This window comes from Conger conger, chromosome 12 (genome assembly GCF_963514075.1).
Source record: "Conger conger chromosome 12, fConCon1.1, whole genome shotgun sequence".
Classification (NCBI taxonomy): domain Eukaryota; kingdom Metazoa; phylum Chordata; class Actinopteri; order Anguilliformes; family Congridae; genus Conger; species Conger conger.
Genome location: NC_083771.1, coordinates 33,418,605 through 33,435,225, shown reverse-complemented (window position 1 = coordinate 33,435,225; position 16,621 = coordinate 33,418,605). Strand labels below are relative to the sequence as shown.

General features: G+C 42.2%; 1 protein-coding gene across 6 annotated transcripts; it reads left to right on the top strand.

Moving 5' to 3' along the window:
- The first annotated feature begins 485 nt into the window (after nucleotides 1-485).
- Nucleotides 486-15,948, top strand: ddx4 (DEAD (Asp-Glu-Ala-Asp) box polypeptide 4). Of its 6 annotated transcripts, none has more exons than XM_061262390.1 (22): nucleotides 486-501; nucleotides 1,557-1,638; nucleotides 2,905-2,930; nucleotides 3,152-3,188; nucleotides 3,298-3,360; nucleotides 3,707-3,766; nucleotides 4,215-4,259; nucleotides 5,342-5,404; nucleotides 5,563-5,613; nucleotides 5,776-5,793; nucleotides 7,365-7,442; nucleotides 7,983-8,021; nucleotides 9,285-9,427; nucleotides 9,829-9,981; nucleotides 10,688-10,842; nucleotides 10,946-11,075; nucleotides 11,170-11,336; nucleotides 12,099-12,244; nucleotides 12,961-13,060; nucleotides 13,961-14,231; nucleotides 14,881-14,988; nucleotides 15,189-15,945. In XM_061262390.1, the coding sequence occupies exons 3-22, from the start codon at nucleotides 2,910-2,912 to the stop codon at nucleotides 15,264-15,266; spliced, it is 1,926 nt and encodes a 641-aa protein (XP_061118374.1). In that variant the 5' UTR covers nucleotides 486-501; nucleotides 1,557-1,638; nucleotides 2,905-2,909; the 3' UTR covers nucleotides 15,267-15,945. The 6 variants fall into 6 exon arrangements, with proteins under 6 accessions (XP_061118374.1, XP_061118371.1, XP_061118369.1 ...); XM_061262387.1 differs by lacking the exon at nucleotides 486-501 and adding an exon at nucleotides 1,001-1,186 and having other exon boundaries at nucleotides 7,368-7,442; nucleotides 15,189-15,948; XM_061262385.1 differs by lacking the exon at nucleotides 486-501 and adding an exon at nucleotides 1,001-1,186 and having other exon boundaries at nucleotides 15,189-15,947.
- The last annotated feature ends 673 nt before the right edge of the window (nucleotides 15,949-16,621 follow it).

Genomic DNA, 16,621 nt, shown 5'->3' with positions numbered 1-16,621 from the left:
TTCAAGGCTGAGAAAGCATCTGATTTTTCGACGAGTGAAAACCTTTCGTAATTTACTTCTGAAGGCGACGCTTTGCAAATCAAATGCCGTCCAATTTACTCACAATACAAGTAAAATACTTTGCTTGTACTGATTAGGTTGCTCAGCGTGACTTCTGACATACCAAGATCCGAATTATTCACAAATATTCTATAAATGTCAGTCCGCGTGACCATATGCAAAATAAAAACAATCCGCAAGGAACAATATATGGAGTAAGATACACATATGTGTTTCACCCTATATGGGCTATGCACTTATTATTATTAGCCTATATTGGTTACCAACCGTGGTACTGGGAACTGATATATGCACTTAATTGATCAATGCAAGCAGTTGATTACACGGTTCTCACCTCACCTGGTTGCTTGGGTCCAAATCGGTTGCTGATTTTAAGGTGAAAACAAAAACCAACACACCATGTGGCTCTCCAGGACTAGGGTCGCCAACCCCAGCCCATGTGTATGCTTGGATTTGTCCTAAACACTTTTAAAGAATTTTAAAGTTTTCTTCATTAGATGTTTAACTTTATTTATTGTGGTACAAAAACATACACAAATTGATACTTGACCATCATTACTTTGTGAAAAGGTTTAACTATTTCAATATTTATTTAATATATAATATATCTGTGAAACATAGTGGAAGAGGCGTGATGGCTTGGGCCTGTGTGGCTGCCAGTGGAATTAACTTGTCTTCATCAATGATTTGAAGAAGTGGAACAATGAATTCTGAATATTTTACCGTGTCAGACAAAATTGTTGGTTGTCTCTTGGCAGTATTTTTCTCCAAAATACATTAAAGCTCGAATATATTTAAAAAAAAAAAAAAGATTTGTTCGAATGGAGAAGAAACTTTTACAAAGTGAACACTATAATAAAAGCACAATGAAATATACAATTACATGCCAATTATAAGGGTTGAAACACAGTGTATGACCTGTGATGCATGAAGGCATCAGACCATGCCCAGGTGGCAAGCAACCGGATTTGCGCCGGTTCCGACTGACTTTGTATATCTGGCCCGGAGACGCTTGCTATCTGGGCTCTCTAGTTTGAGAACCCACACACCCAGCCTAGAAATTCTTAGAATTTCTATTGCTGCAGCAACTTGCGAAATAACCACAGGACGCAATTGCACTGAACTGGTATAGTGTTAACAAACTAATTGATGTCTTCAGAGTATGTTTTTTACATTTTAGTGATGGCTAAGAAGAGAAGGGTTAGGGTTGAATTGGGTTAGGCTGAATTGCAGACCGTAGAAACCACTATGTAGCTACTGTGCAAATTTCTTCTTATGATCCGATTCCATTCCTGGTCAAAATAGTAGGCTGGCTACGTGTGTTCAGCTAATTTCACATTTAAAACGGGGATATTTTCCAGCCAATCGTTTTCAACGTAATTGTGTTTCCAGTGAAGCATAGTTGCTCAGTTGGCAGAAAGGGACAAGTAAAAAAAAAAAAAAAACCTTCCCGCCATTGCCTCCAATTTTGCTCGTTTCTTTCCTCCCGCTTTCAGTCCGCAATTTGGAGGCCAGCTACTCTGGTCGCTAACAACTCGAAACACACCACGCGGTCAAGCCTCCTCGGATTTTTCGGAGGTAATTTAGTCATCCTTAAGATTTGATGCAATTCCTATGAAGTATCATAACCGTTCTATTTTCTTTAAAACAAACGCAATACATTTGCATTTCAACAAGTTAACGTTTCTTGCTTGGACTTGACTCAGCGGCTACGACATAACTTATTAGCCAGCTAGCTAAGAATAACGATGTCGATTTTGATATGGGCTACACAACTTGGCTAACTAGCCAAATCTTCAGAATGTGAAAATGTAAACGTATATTTTGATTTTACATTTTATCACCAGCTAACAGCAGTTTTGTTTGACCAAGCTAGTGCTGGTTATGTGAATTCAGCTTAGCGCTCACTTGGCCTGCTTGTGCATCAGATACCAGACAGCAGGTGGCTTTTATCAATGCAGCTTAGCTTTGCCTTTCCCCAAAGAATAATTACTAAGCAGCTAGCTACTGTTTAACTGTAACTTAGCTACTAACGTACTATGGATGACGTTATAACAACGTCCTAGCTGATTGCTACATTGAAAAACAGATCTAAATATGCGTGGTATTGTGTAAAAAGGCGATGGCCAGTTGCGAGGCATGGATCACTTAAAGCATTTAGCAGTTAGCTAAGCTAGTAATTCGTTTCATAACTAAATGGCTAACAGCTTCACAGTAGCGGTCAGTTACCTAGAGGCTCGTTACGAAGCTGCCGAACACGAGCATAATCCGTTTTAATTATGTAAATTGACTATTTTGGCTTGGCTAACTTAACCATAACTTAACCATAAGTTAACTTAACCACAGTCGAGCAAAGAAAGCATACCGGTTAAGCTCCAGATGTTAGCCACGCTGGAGCATGTATTTTTAATTGACAGCTCCTGAGTTTTCATTGGTAACATTAGCTTAGACAATATTAAGTCTATAATGCAAAAGTGATGGAAAAATGCGTTGTAAATGTACAACTTGGCTACCTTGTATAGCTTGCGAGTTAACGTTGTACGTTAGTGCGTGTGGTTAACCTGCTTAGGTAACGGCACAAGATTTCTCGCTTGATGAGCACGTTAGTTAAGAATATGTTCGACGACGCGTACCATGTGCTTGGCCATGGCCGACGATGGATGTTCCAATGCGTTTGATTCCAATTAAAATGCACTTGGTGGAATGGATTTTATCAGGAAATATGGGTAGCTAGCTGACTGGTATTTCTGTTCATTTGCCATCTTGCACAGCAAAGTTACCATGGATTGCAGTTACTTGTCTTTTAAAGTTGAATAATGTTGGCTCTCGTCTCCACGCCCACAGAAACCATGGGTGATTGGGAAGAAGAGGTAAGTTAAACATGGAGGTCGATAAGATGACTTGCCATATAGCATGCTGTACGCTAGCTAGTGGCAAAATTACTAGAGAAAAACTACTACCACGTAGTATGCAACATGCAGTTGCTATTTATATAGTAAAAAAAGGTTAATATGAAATAAACCAGACATCTGTTTTCTGCTTATAAATGGTGTTTTTAAATAGCCGTTACCCAAATCAGATTTATTTTCAGGGCACTGGGGCTACTGGCAGTTACCAAGCAAATAACGGTAAGTTCATCAATTAACTGTAGTATTATGATATTGCCCAGTAACGCAGCTTTGACTGTTTACGATGTAGTGAGCCGAATGTCTGAAAGAGCCTTTTCCTTTCCCTTAGCAAATGGAGTGAGCTCATGGAATGGTGGTGGCTTTCAAAGCAAAGGCTTCAGGAATCAAGATGGTAGGAACCATGGCTTGCCAGTGGCTTTTCTTGCAGGGAAAATGGGTGTCATTGCTCATGGTATCCTCTTCAGCTTCTCAACACAAATGTGGCAGAGTGTGTTTCACGTATGTAGCTTTTCAGGTCACCAGGGTGTTGTGTGCCCGAAATGCAATTGGATAAGAAATAAGCCTAGCTTTGAAGCTCAAAGTGTATGTCCTGAGCGTTCTGAAAGGTCTAATCGACTTACTGTTAAAAAAAAAAACTGCACATGCAGCAATCTAAATATAATGCAGACCTAGCAATCTGCTATCATTCTGAACATGTTTTTGGTGTCAGGTTTTAATCTAAATGCCATTGTGTTAAGGCAATGCTGAAAATGGTTCCTGGAATGGGAGAGGAGGTGATTTTGGAGGGAGCGGGAGAGGTGAGTTAATTTTATAACTTTTTTTTAAAGTTAAAAAGGCCTTTCCCATGGGCTTTTTGTAGCCTGCCCCACAATCTCCAGAAACAAATTGCTTGATTCACTGCTTTCTTTCATAAAATACATTTTTTACATGCAAGGTTGTCAGTTTGTCCAGAACAAGTCAACAGGTTTGCCTACTAATTGTCAAACTTGTTGACTACCAATAGATGCAATTCTGTCTGCAAATCCTGCGGGTGCATTTTTGGCAGCCACAATATTTTTCTAAAATACTGCTCCTGAAGTAAAAGTGTTTCACACTCTTTAATTGTCCAAATAACCATGCTTTGACAATTCGAACTTCAAAATGATTCATCACAAAAAAAACAAACCTCTATTTTGAGTAGTGCGGTTGTCTTTTGAACACCCTGACCGTACTCCAGTTTCACTAGCATTGTGCTCTGTGTGACAGGCGGTGGGTCCAGGGGAGGGGGAGGATTCAGGAACGGCACTTCAGGTTCTTATTTCTGCTCTTTCAATCTGCCGTTGTCTTGTAGCATCAAAATGTCTTCATAGTTTGTGCGCCATGTGAGCTGGTTGTTTGTTGTGATGAGCAGAGTGTTCATTTGTTTCCTCCCACACTGCGGGAAATGAGCACCCATGATGGTGGTGGGTAATTTATTTTATTATGATTTTTAAAAATTGATTGGGTTTCTGCGGTGTACACTACAAGCTCCAGGAATGTGCAGATAAGAGATTTCACACTTTCAGGGCCAACCACAGAATATCTAATGGTAGCTTTTGTTTGAGCTGGAGGCTCATAGGACCCGGTTATTCTTAATGGTACTAGTCATGGTGTTTTGGACGTTGGTGATACTGCTATTCCCTGTAGCCCTGGCAGGTTTTGCATACACTTTCTGTATTTAAAAACAATGTTGAGACGCTTGGACTGGAGATATCATCTGTGGAGTTGTCCCAGTTTACTGGCTGTTAAAGTGCCATGAAAAAGTATGTGCGCTCTTCCTGTTTTCCTTTTACTGTATGTTTCCATACTTCAGAGAATGTAATTTTGACAAATGGAATTGGAGTGTGCACAACATAATAAAAAAAAAAAAAGAAGTATTTAATCAAAAACGGTATCAAACAGCAGTGGACCTTTTGAATTGTGTATTTTGGAGAAGCTGCTCTGCTCAAATAGTTTTGGTGTCTGAATTTGTGTTGTACTTCAGTTGCCAGGGTTTTTATGCTGTTCCCTTTGACACAGTCCTGGCTCACTGGTCTACGGTTAGACAAAAAAATAAATGATTGAACCGTAGTGTATGCAAGTTATTGTATGGTGTATTGACTTCTTTCCTTTATAGCCACAGGCTGTACATTCCAGCCTCCTTTTTGAATTTATTAAATACATTGCCTGTTTTGTGGAGTTGAACACCTGTTTTTGATTACTTGATGCATTGAAATGACGTGCTTTGAATGAAGATTTGCAACCCAGTCTCGTTTTCACCGATGAAACTCTTAATTATGGCTAACACAGTTTGTCTTGTTTAATTTCTGTGCGACTCCTTCATAACGTTGCTCTTTGTTTCATTGCTTTCCCAGCTGGGGGAAACTCTTGGAGTGGTGTGGATGCCCCAAGATTTGGTGGAAGAGGAAGGGGCCGAGGCAAGTTTCCACCGCCTGAATTTCTTTTGGCATCCCTCAAAAAGCCTATAATGTACTGGCCTTTGTAGGCCAAGAAATTGGCCACGGGAAACTGTCATGTAAATTTAATTAACAGTGTGGGAGTGGTGCACTTTTTCCTCATTCATGATCTCCCACAGGGGGATCTGGGGCCAGACGAGGTGGAGGAGGATTTGGGAGCTCCTATTCAGGTATTCCTATTTTTTTAAAATGGTCTTTCATTGTATGCATCTTGGACACTCATCTATGCGTAAAGATCCAACACTTAAAACATCTCAACAGGTTAGCAAATATTTATCAAATGCAGTTAGTAATGTGAATTTAATTTTGCTGGTTTTTGTTCTCTTCTGCAGGATTTGATGACGATGAAGGTATTTGATGTGCATTTCTTCTATGCAGCATTGTGCTGCATTCACAAGGATCACGGTAGGTGGCAAACAGGATGTCGTAGTGGACGAGAGCACTACGGTAAAATATGAGTTGGACGGCAAATAAAAAATTCAAAGTGAAAAACCATTTCACTTTTTACTGTATCTAATGCAACAAGCCCAAAATTGCATTAGCATTTTCCCCCAACATGGCTGCACAAACACAATCCTCCTTTTCCTATCTATTTTTTCCTATGCATTTCTGTCCTTTTCCCCCCCCATTGCATCCCAAAAGTGCTGTTCTGCTGTCTACTGTTGTCCATGTGAATGCAGCATCATTGAAATAATCTGGCTCAAGTTGGTCACAAACCAGTGATTTGCATTGGATTATTTAGTATTGATTGTAATAATAAAAAAGGCAAAACAAATGGTAGCAGCATGTGATTAAACCTTGCACATCTGAAAATAGTCTGCCTCCAGCTGTGAGTGTTCCTGGATTAGCTTGTAGCTTCACAGGTCTGAAAAGTGAGTTATGAAGAGTATTGTTAGTCGACTACTTGCAGTGCGAGATACTGATATTTGTGAGATCCTGGGGAATTGTAGGGTAGGCTATGAGTCAAGCTATTAAACAGAAAATGCCATTTTGGCTCTGAAAATAGTTTTTCCTGTAATTATCCACCTTTCATTTTTGTAAACCCCTGGCAAACTTATGGCACGTAAACAAACATTGCTTTGATCAGGCTGCTGGAGTTAATGCCTCTATTCTTGCGGAATTGGCGTGGGAATCTTTGAACTGCAGCACATGGGAATGCTTCACAAAGCAGGATTAATGACTTAGCTGGCTAACTGCCGAGAAACCTGGAAAGAGCTCTTTACTTCAGTCCGTCTTCCAGATTTGGGGGGGGTGGGTGTTGCTCCTTGCAGTTATCCAGCTTACTTGGTAATCTTGTCATGTACTAACCATCACATGCCTGCTTACCTTGTAACTTTGATTTAAGGAGGATCCAGGGTCATATGGGTGCCGGCAAACAATCCCTGCAGCACAATCAATACAAATGCTGCTTTTAACTTGTGAAGCTGTTCCTGCTGTTCAGAATGCAGCTTAACCAGGATTTAACATTGCCTGTTAACGCTGGGGGCGGCACGGATGGTGCAGTGGGTAGCACTGCCGCCTCACAGCAAGGAGGTCCTGGGTTCGAATCCCGGTCGGCCGGGTCCTCTCTGTGTGGAGTTTGCACGTTCTCCCTGTGTCTGCGTGGGTTTCCTCCGGGTACTCCGGTTTCCTCCCACAGTCCAAAGACATGCAGGTTAGGCTGATTGGAGAGTCTAAATTGCCCGTAGGTATGAGTGTGTGAGTGAATGGTGTGTGTGCCCTGCAATGGACTGGCGACCTGTCCAGGGTGTATTCCTGCCTTTCGCCCAATGTATGCTGGGATAGGCTCCAGCCCCCCTGCGACCCTGTTCAGGATAAGCGGGTTAAGATAATGGATGGATGGATGTTAATGCTGGAGGCGTTTGGTTTGAGGGTGTGCACTTTGTTAGACGTGTTTATTAGTTGGATGGATGTTTTTCAGCAGGAGGATTCAGAAGTGACTCTGGAGGAAGAGGTGGCCAGGGTGGGAGAGGAGGGAGCCGCGGTGGTTCCCGTCAAGGTAACCCTCTGAGAGTGAGCCATAGTGAGCCCATGTGCAGCACCAGGGTGGTGAAATTCAGCACGCATCCACCTGGTGGCGCCTGCTTGCTCATTGCACTAGCCTAAGTCAAAGTCTTATGAAGCAGATGTGAAATGCCTTCAGTATTTAATGAATGTGTTCTTGTTCTTTTCGGCATGCCATGGTCATCTGTGGGAAATGTTTATTTGTTCGGACAAGTTATTGTGCGACTGTACTGGCATTCTCACAGTTCCTTGGGGAAACGCTTGGAAAGGGTTTATTTTCCATGTGGAAAATTCATTGTTGTGCCAAGTGGTGAGACCAATGGACAAAAATGTTTTCTCTTGTATGCGTACATATTACTTTTGAGTGTTTTATTTATTTATTTATAGGTTTCATTCATGAGGTAAAATCCATTATAGCAATGAAGCAATTGCAAGAACCTTAAATTGTCCTTGAAATGTGCAGAACCTGTTGCCTCCACTGACTGTAAAAGATTTGCTTGTAGAAACCATTTCAGCTGTGATTTTCATTGTGTAGACTCAGCCCAGGAAGGCAGAGGCGGTGGAGAAAATGCAGGTAAGTACTAGGGATGTAGCAAATCATCAGTTTTCGCAAATGTTTATCGTCCCATTTTTTTAAACGGTTAACCGTGTAACCGATACTGCTTACGACCAATGGAGCCGCATCTTACTTAAATTTGTTTCAATATTTTATTTTATTTTTTTGAATTGCATTTTCAAACTTAATCGTTCCATTTCAGTGTCAACATTGTAAGTCAGATAATGGCCTAATTGGCAAATTAAAGATTTACCTTGACATTGTGCAGTGTAACCTGTAGTTAAACTCCTGGTTACAGTATTCTCAGGCAGGCTAGTCGATCGCGCGTCATGTTTTGAAACGCGTCGGTTATCATTCTATAATGTTTTCATGCCTCTTCCCTATGGCTTCTGCCTGACCAACTTGATTGGCATGAAATGTGTAAATCTGCTATTAAGAATTGTTGACAGGGTTGTGCACTAAAAATTCTGCGCAATGTTTGCCTGATAGACCTGGTGTTCTATTTTACCGTACTTGGCTCGTCTGATTTAAATTATGCCAATACAGGTCTATTTTTATCTGACTGAAACTTTGCCAATGCTTTTGATTTTATATGCCGCATGGCAATCGTGGTGGTGAGATTAACGTGGTCCATTCGCTGAAAGCAGGGTATTTACGAACAGTGCTTACACATAATTATAGCTTTTGTGACTCGGCTTGCCTATTTAGGAGCTTAATATTGCTTGTAACATTTGTCAAATAATATATTGCTTTTTTTATGTGGATACTGCATAGTGAAAAGCTACATTCAGTTTGCCGCTAGTTTGAATTTTCCCTGTGGTAATGTTTGGCCATTTCAGGGGGTTAAGAACAACGTTTGCTAGAACTATTGTAGCTTGTCGATGGCTAGTTTAGAATACAACCCGCAATTATACACCTGGTGGTGAACCTGCATTACCATTTCATCTTAAAAAAAACAAACAAATAAAGCATTGGTTATCAGTTAGCAATTTTTTGTAAATGTTTCCAACTCAGTTTTAGTCAACAGTTTAAATGTTTAACTGTTCACATCCCTAGTGAGTACATTTAAAATGTAACATTCAACAGCTGTGGTGATGGTGTTCAGGAGGGGCAGTTAAGTATAAAATGCTTGTGATGAAAGATGGAACTCTGTATTGTAAGGCGTGGTTTTGTAGACTGGGCGTTTTTCGAGTTCGATTGGCGGTTGCAGTGCTGTGCCGTCGCTGTAGCTGCAGATGACGGTCGCCTCCTTGTGGCTAACGCAGCCTTCATCTCCATCAGGTCCCAAGGTGGTCTACGTGCCTCCCCCTCCCCCAGAGGAGGAGCACTCCATATTTGCTCACTACGCATCTGGGATCAACTTCAATAACTACGACAACATCCTGGTGGATGTGAGCGGCGACAACCCTCCAAAGGCCATAATGGTGAGTGCCACTGCCATTGCTCTGCGGGAAGCTGGGGACGCTGATGATCTATCTATCTCTCTCTGTCTCTCTCTCTCTCTGTCTCTCTCTGTCTCTCTCTCTCTCTCTCTCTCTCTCTCTCTCTCTCTCTCTCTCTCTCTCTCTCTGTCTCTGTCTCTGTCTCTCTCTCTCTCTCTCTCTCTCTCTCTCTCTCTCTCTGTCTCTGTCTCTGTCTCTCTCTCTCTCTCTCTCTCTCTCTCTCTCTCTCTCTCTCTCTCTCTCTCTCTCTCTCTCTGTCTCTGTCTCTCTCTCTGTCTCTGTCTCTGTCTCTGTCTCTCTCTCTCTCTCTCTCTCTCTCTCTCTCTCTCTCTCTCTCTCTCTCTCTCTCTCTCTCTCTCTCTCTCTCTCTCTCTCTCTCTCAGACATTTGAAGAAGCAGGACTCTGTGAAACCTTGAGCCGGAACGTAAACAAGTCGGGCTATGTGAAGCCCACGCCTGTGCAGAAACATGGCATCCCCATCATCGCTGCAGGGCGTGACCTGATGGCGTGCGCGCAGACGGGTTCTGGGAAAACGGTGAGATCCCCCGCCCCGGCCTCGCCCAATGTTCTTCCAGGGTGAATGACGACACAATTACATTGCCTTCAAGTACTGCTGAAAGCTTAAGTGGCTGGTGGTTTCGGATGTTTCTGATGCTTGAGTGCCATTTAGGCTGCCAGAGTGAGATTGCGGCTGATAACATGGATTTGGACGAATAGAAGTGTCCACTGTAAGATGAATGGCCCAGTTAACACTTCCCGTTCATTCTGGAAGATGGAAGACTTGGGGAAAAGATGTTAAACATGAAATGACACGTTGGCTTCTTTTTCTTATTTAAGGTATGCAGGGTGAATGTAGCCATGTGTTTGGTGCTCAATGCTAATCTATCACCAGATTAGGCACAGGCCTGGGATTTCTTGTAAATAAGTACTTTTGTCTGCTTGATATTCTTGCGCTCGTTGAGCTGTTCCCAGAATGCTGTGCTATGCTGTAATGAGCGGTGTCATTGTGGCCCTTGGCGTCATGATATGGTCTTATCCAGAGCGACGTACAACAAAGTGTACACCCATAACCAGGGACAAGTGCGCCTAAAGAAATAGTGGAATAAGTTTCAACTGGTAGGAGTACAGGAGATAAGGACTTGGGCCTTGTAGATGAAACTGATGACACATGATCATCTATAAACCTGTTTTTGGAAACACAGCACTGAAGAATAATAAAGCCTGCCCCCTCCCTCCTGCAGGCAGCCTTTCTCCTTCCCATCCTGCAGCAGCTGATGGCCGGTGGAGTGGCAGCCAGCCGCTTCAGCGAGGTCCAGGAGCCCGAGGCCATCATCGTGGCTCCCACCAGGGAGCTCATCAACCAGATCTACCTGGAGGCCCGGAAGTTTTCCTTTGGGTTTGTGACCACTCGACCATACATTGCAACCGTTTAAGGGGCATGGCGGTACAGCCCTTTTGTAGAGAGAACTGTTGGCGTTTTAACGGCGCTTCTCCTGCAGGACGTGCGTACGCACTGTGGTCGTGTACGGAGGCATAAGCACTGGCTACACAATCCGGGAGGTTCTGAAGGGCTGCAACGTGCTGTGTGGGACTCCTGGGAGGCTGTTGGATATTATTGGACGAGGAAAGGTGATGCGTTTAAGTCTGAGTCTGAACTTGTCTGGAGTGCTTTATTTTGATTTGTTTCTCACACTGGAAATGTGCGCGGCTGCACCTGGCCCAGGTGGGTCTGAGCAAGCTGCGGTACCTGGTGCTGGACGAGGCGGACCGCATGCTGGACATGGGCTTTGAGCCAGACATGCGTAGGCTGGTGGGTTCCCCCGGCATGCCCCCCAAAGAGGAGCGCATGACCCTGATGTTCAGCGCCACCTACCCCGAAGACATCCAGAGGTACGCTCCAGTGCCCACATTTAAATATTTACTCTCGTGTGTGTGTGTGTGTGTGTGTGTGTGTGTTTTTGCGGAATTGATTCACCATTTGTGTAGTATGTTTCTATTTTTTATTACAATTTTTAAGGAAAACGCCAACATTTTGGGAAATTTACTTTTTCCCCGACTTACTAGATTTCTTAGACGAGATGTTCGATTTCATTTTTGTGCATTCATTGGCTCAATTTCCGAAACCTGTTAGGCTTCGAGTCTTTATGCTAAGCTATCGGAGTCAGTAGCCTAACTGCTTTGAAGTGATGGAATACACCTTGCAGCAACTCGGAAGCTGTCTTGTTTACACAAGGTATCGTGTATTTTAAGAAGTTGTTTTTGGAGAAGTTGTACCTTCAGAAGGCGTGTGAATCACTGCACTCAACCAGGGGAAGGTGGAAGAGGATGCATGCGTGTTTAGTGGTTATAGTTCCAACAGTCTTAACTTCTCTGAAAGCAACATTTTGTTTAAATTTTTTCCTGCACATCTATTTCAGATGCACGATACATTGTGTAAAAAAAGACTGCTTTGGAGTTGCTGTAAGGTGTATTTCTTCACTTTGAAGGTGGTAGACAGCATAAACGCTATAGGAGTAAGCAAAGTTAACACATGCTAACCTGGAAATTGAGCCAGTGAATGCACAAACATGAAATCAAACATTTTATCTAAATCTGTGTGGGTAGGGGCACGTAATGACCCACTTCACTGCCGTCTGGTCCATGATGTCGCAGGATGGCTGCAGACTTCCTCAAGACGGACTACCTGTTCCTGGCTGTGGGGCAAGTGGGCGGAGCCTGCAGCGATGTGGAGCAGAATGTGACTGAAGTGACCCAGTTCTCCAAGAGGGACTTGCTGATGGAGTTCCTGAGAACAACGGGTGTGTGCGCACCGTGGTACCCATGCCGCGCCCTTGAGCAGTTTGCTCAATGTTTCGCTCTTCAGGCCTTTATTCCTTGATCCTCTGTACTGATGTCGCTGGCGTGTGGGTGACTGCATTATCACTGGTGGTGAGGTGCCAGAAATGACTGCTGTAATGTGGTTTGAGAACAGCTACCGAGTTGATTGGTAAAACATTGGTGTAAGGCATCAGAATGGTTACCGAGACCTTTCGGTACTGCTCATTTCATGTGAACGGTTGCCCACTGACCGCAATCTGAGCCATTGTCTTGCCTCACGGTCGAAGTGAGGCGGAGCTGTTTGTGATGGAGCAAGTCTGGTGAAACGCCATCTGCACGCAGGGCTCATGGTGAAGTAGAAACTCCAAGGTCGTTAAAGTGCCTTGAGTTTTCCGCTCAGTGATGGAAGATCATTGTCTTTTCAAAATTGTTTTTCTGTTTTTGCAAAATAATCTTTTTCTAAGTGTGTTCTTGAAAAACCATCCTTCCTTACAGTAAAAAGTTCCATGCATTGTGTTCTTCACCTACACACCACAGCTACACTGGTATGAGGGATGTATTATTTACATATGTTGCTTAAGCAAATGGTTATTATGAAAGGTAATTAAATGCCTATGGTAGTTTTGTCAATGCATTCAGACTGTTTGAATCTGAGTCTTAATGCTCTGAGTTCCCCCTCCCCTTTGTTTTGCTGCAGGCTCAGAACGCACAATGGTCTTTGTGGAAACCAAAAGGAAAGCAGATTTTATTGCAACTTTCTTGTGCCAGGAGAACGTACCCACCACAAGTATCCATGGGTGAGTGCTTCCTTGTCATTTAGGAAGTTCCCCCCCTGACTAACTGTCTTGGCTTCCTTCTTGGGAGTTTGTGGAAAGTGGAGCATTTTATCTATGGTGATTTTATTTTTTTAAAAGGTTTGAGCAGTTAGTTAGAGATGCCTAAAATGTTCATTTTATAACAAGGCAGCCGGGAGCAATGTTTCTTGCTATAATTAACACTGAGCACTTTGAGGTAGACCTGTACACCAGCTTATTAATGCAAATATTTAATCAGTCAATCATTTGGCTGCAACTGAATGCTTAAAAGCATTCAGATGTGGTCTAGGTTCAGCTGTTTCTCAGACCAAATGTCAGAACAAATGTGATCTAAGTGACTTTGACCATGGAATGATTGTTAGTGCCAGACAGGGTGGTTTGAGTATATCAAACTACTGATCTGGGATTTTCACGTACAACAGTCTCTAGAGTTTGCAGAGAATAGAGTGGAAAAACCAAAAAAAACATCCAGTGAGCAGCAGTTCTGCAGGCAATAATGCATTGTTAATGAGGACATGCTTCAGACTGGTTGAAGTTAACAGGAAGGTGACCTTTACATGCATTACAACAGTGCAATGCAGAAGAGCATCTCTGAACACATAACGCGTCAAACCTCAAAGTGGTTAGGTTACAGCAGCAGAAGACCAACAACTCTTACCTAATAAAGCCTAATAATGACCTAAGTGCTCACTGAGTGTAGAAAATCATCCAAACTATATATTGGATAAAAGAAGAAAAAATCATAGGAAGCCTTATCTGAAGTATTTGAAATATGTTAATGTTCCTTTGCTTGTTTATATTGCTGTGAACACCCTTATCAAATGTTTAAACTGAGCTGAGGAAATTCATTAGAGGACTTGTGCATGCATACTGGTTCCACAGTGACCGAGAACAGCGGGAAAGGGAGCAGGCTCTGGCAGACTTCCGCACCGGGAAATGCCCTGTCCTGGTGGCCACCTCGGTTGCCGCCAGAGGCCTGGACATTGAGCACGTCCAGCACGTGGTGAACTTTGACCTCCCCTCCAGCATCGACGAATACGTGCATCGCATTGGGAGAACGGGACGATGTGGGAACACGGGGAAAGCAATGTCCTTCTTCGACCCCGAGGCCGACACCCCACTGGCCCGCTCTCTGGTCAAAGTCCTCGCAGGGGTAAAAGGACAAGCTTTGCACTTTTTATTTATATATATATATACTCGCCAAACAATTAGGAACATTTGTACTATATTACACCTACTAACTCATGCGATTATCTACTCAGCCAATTGTGTGGCAGCAGTGCAATGCATACAATCATGTAGATACGGGTCAGGAGCTTCAGTTAATGTTAACATCAACCTTCGGAATGGGCAAAGAATTATCTAAGTGACTTTGACTGTGGAATGGTTGTTGCTGGCTGACTGCTGAAACTGCTGATCTTCTGCGATTTTCATGCACATTAGTCTCTAGAGTTAGCAAAGGATGGTGCAAAAAATAAATAATAATAATCCAGTGAGCAGCAGTTCTGCAAACGGAAACGCCTTGTTTAATGAGACGTTAGAGGAGAATGGTCGAAGGTGACAGTAACACACAACCACACATTACATCAGTTGTATGCAGAAGAGCATCTCTGAACACACAACGCATCATCACTTAAGTGGATAGGCTACAGCTGTAAAAATAATAATATTAATATAATCACTGAGTGTGTGTGTGTGTGTGTGTATATTATTTATATTTATATAATATACACACACAGACTTTTTTTGGCACTCCGAACATCAGCAAATGGCTTTTTAAATGAATTTGTTGTTTTTTTAAGGCTCAGCAGGAAGTACCCCCATGGCTGGAGGAAATCGCTGGTGGCGCTCATGGCACCACGGGGTTCAATCCTCGTGGGAAGGTGTTCGCCTCAACAGACACTCGCAAAGTATGCACTTCAGTTTAAATTCCTCTCTGAAAGAACTCGACATTGCTGAACATCAGCACAGCATTCATGAGCTTTCCCATTTTTAAAAGGGCCTTCATGGTTATGAAATAATGGTTTAGTTTCCCTTTCTGCTGATATTCCTTGACGTCATGACAGCCAACCCTGCCAAGTATTGTAACTGGCACCATTGTCTCTTTCAGGGTGGAGCCTTCCAGAGGGAGAATGGGAGGCAGGCAGCTGTCCACAGTCAGGCAGTAGATGAAGATGATTGGGAATAAATTATCTTTTCCCTTTCTTTTTCTTTTCTTTTTCCTTTTTTTAACCTTGCTCAATATATTTTTTGAGTTTTTGAAATTGGGTCCTTGGGTTGGATACCTGTTTTCTGTTTTAATTTTTTTTTATGTTTGGATGAAGTGAGCAAAATTTGCATTTCAGTAACTGATATTTTTCTTACAACTGTTGTATGGTAGTTACTTTTGCCTTGACCTGTGTTCTACAGTGTCACCAATTCATGTGAAGGATTTTGCCAAACTGGAAACTAGTTTCACAAATCAATGTAATGGGTATTAATCAAGTATCGGGCTCTTGTGGTTTTCTTTCACTCCCTTTGAATCACATAAGCAATCACTGGTGTACTCCTCCTGTTTGGATATTAAGTCAAGAATATTCTTTTCAGTGTGTGGTTAAATGCGTGGTTAAGATTTGGCACAATGGTAGGCTTTTAAGTAGTTGGGTGCTGAATTGGCCCTTTACCGTTTATAAAACCCAGGATACGTTTGATTTGCTACAAAAAGGCAGCGCTGCCTTCTAGATGAAAAGTTCTGTTCACTTACAGCATTCAGAATTGACCTTATGTTTGCAGGTTATGTTGCTTAAGCAAAATATTTTGTAAATGCCTAAGTTGAAAACTTGGGAAATGAGGATGTTTGGCATACTTTTGAGAAATGTGCTGAACTGAACTAGCAAATAAACTAGTTGCTACATTTATAAGTCGTTTTGGGGTTTTTGTCGCTCATTGTGCATTCACTTGGTCGAAACTTGTCAGTACAGTAGTGCTCAAAAGTATCAGGATGCTTTTGCTCATTAGACCTACATTAGAACTCCACGTCCCATAGTTCCATAGAATTTCTTTGGATTCTGAATGTATACTGTTGTGACATTCTGATCTTGTTAAAATGCCTTTCAACTGTAATTCGAGTAGTTCATCTAACTACTACGTATACTCATTTTTGTCAGCTACAATTTAAATGCAGTGTAGTTTAGAACCTGAACTTTTGTGGTTTATATATTTAATTCATACAGAAATACATTTGAATGTATTCATAATGTCATTCCATGAAATACATTGGTTACATAAAATGTACATTTATTCAGATAAAAGAAAAGTCCCATAGGAATTCTATAGATATATTGGATGGTATGCGCAAATCTGTATCGTTTTCCTTACTATACAATGCAAGTGTAATACATTTATCTGCACCGATATCAACAAGAACGATCTGGCATTCATAGCGATATTATTTAATGGGTAATCGCGCTGTAGCCTCATACTATACATTAGCTGATTTGAACATTTCAACTGCTGTGTGAGCAGCTACCTTGGCAAGTGTACCCAACCAATTAAAAACTTCCT

Bases quoted from the DNA above. Each gene is read 5' to 3' on its own strand.
- ddx4 (XM_061262385.1), top strand. From the start codon at position 1,004: ATGCCCAGGTGGCAAGCAACCGGATTTGCGCCGGTTCCGACTGACTTT. The intron at 3,361-3,706 runs GTAGGAACCATG...CATTGTGTTAAG, and splicing joins AGGCTTCAGGAATCAAGATG to GCAATGCTGAAAATGGTTCC. The intron at 4,260-5,341 runs GTTCTTATTTCT...TTGCTTTCCCAG, and splicing joins ATTCAGGAACGGCACTTCAG to CTGGGGGAAACTCTTGGAGT.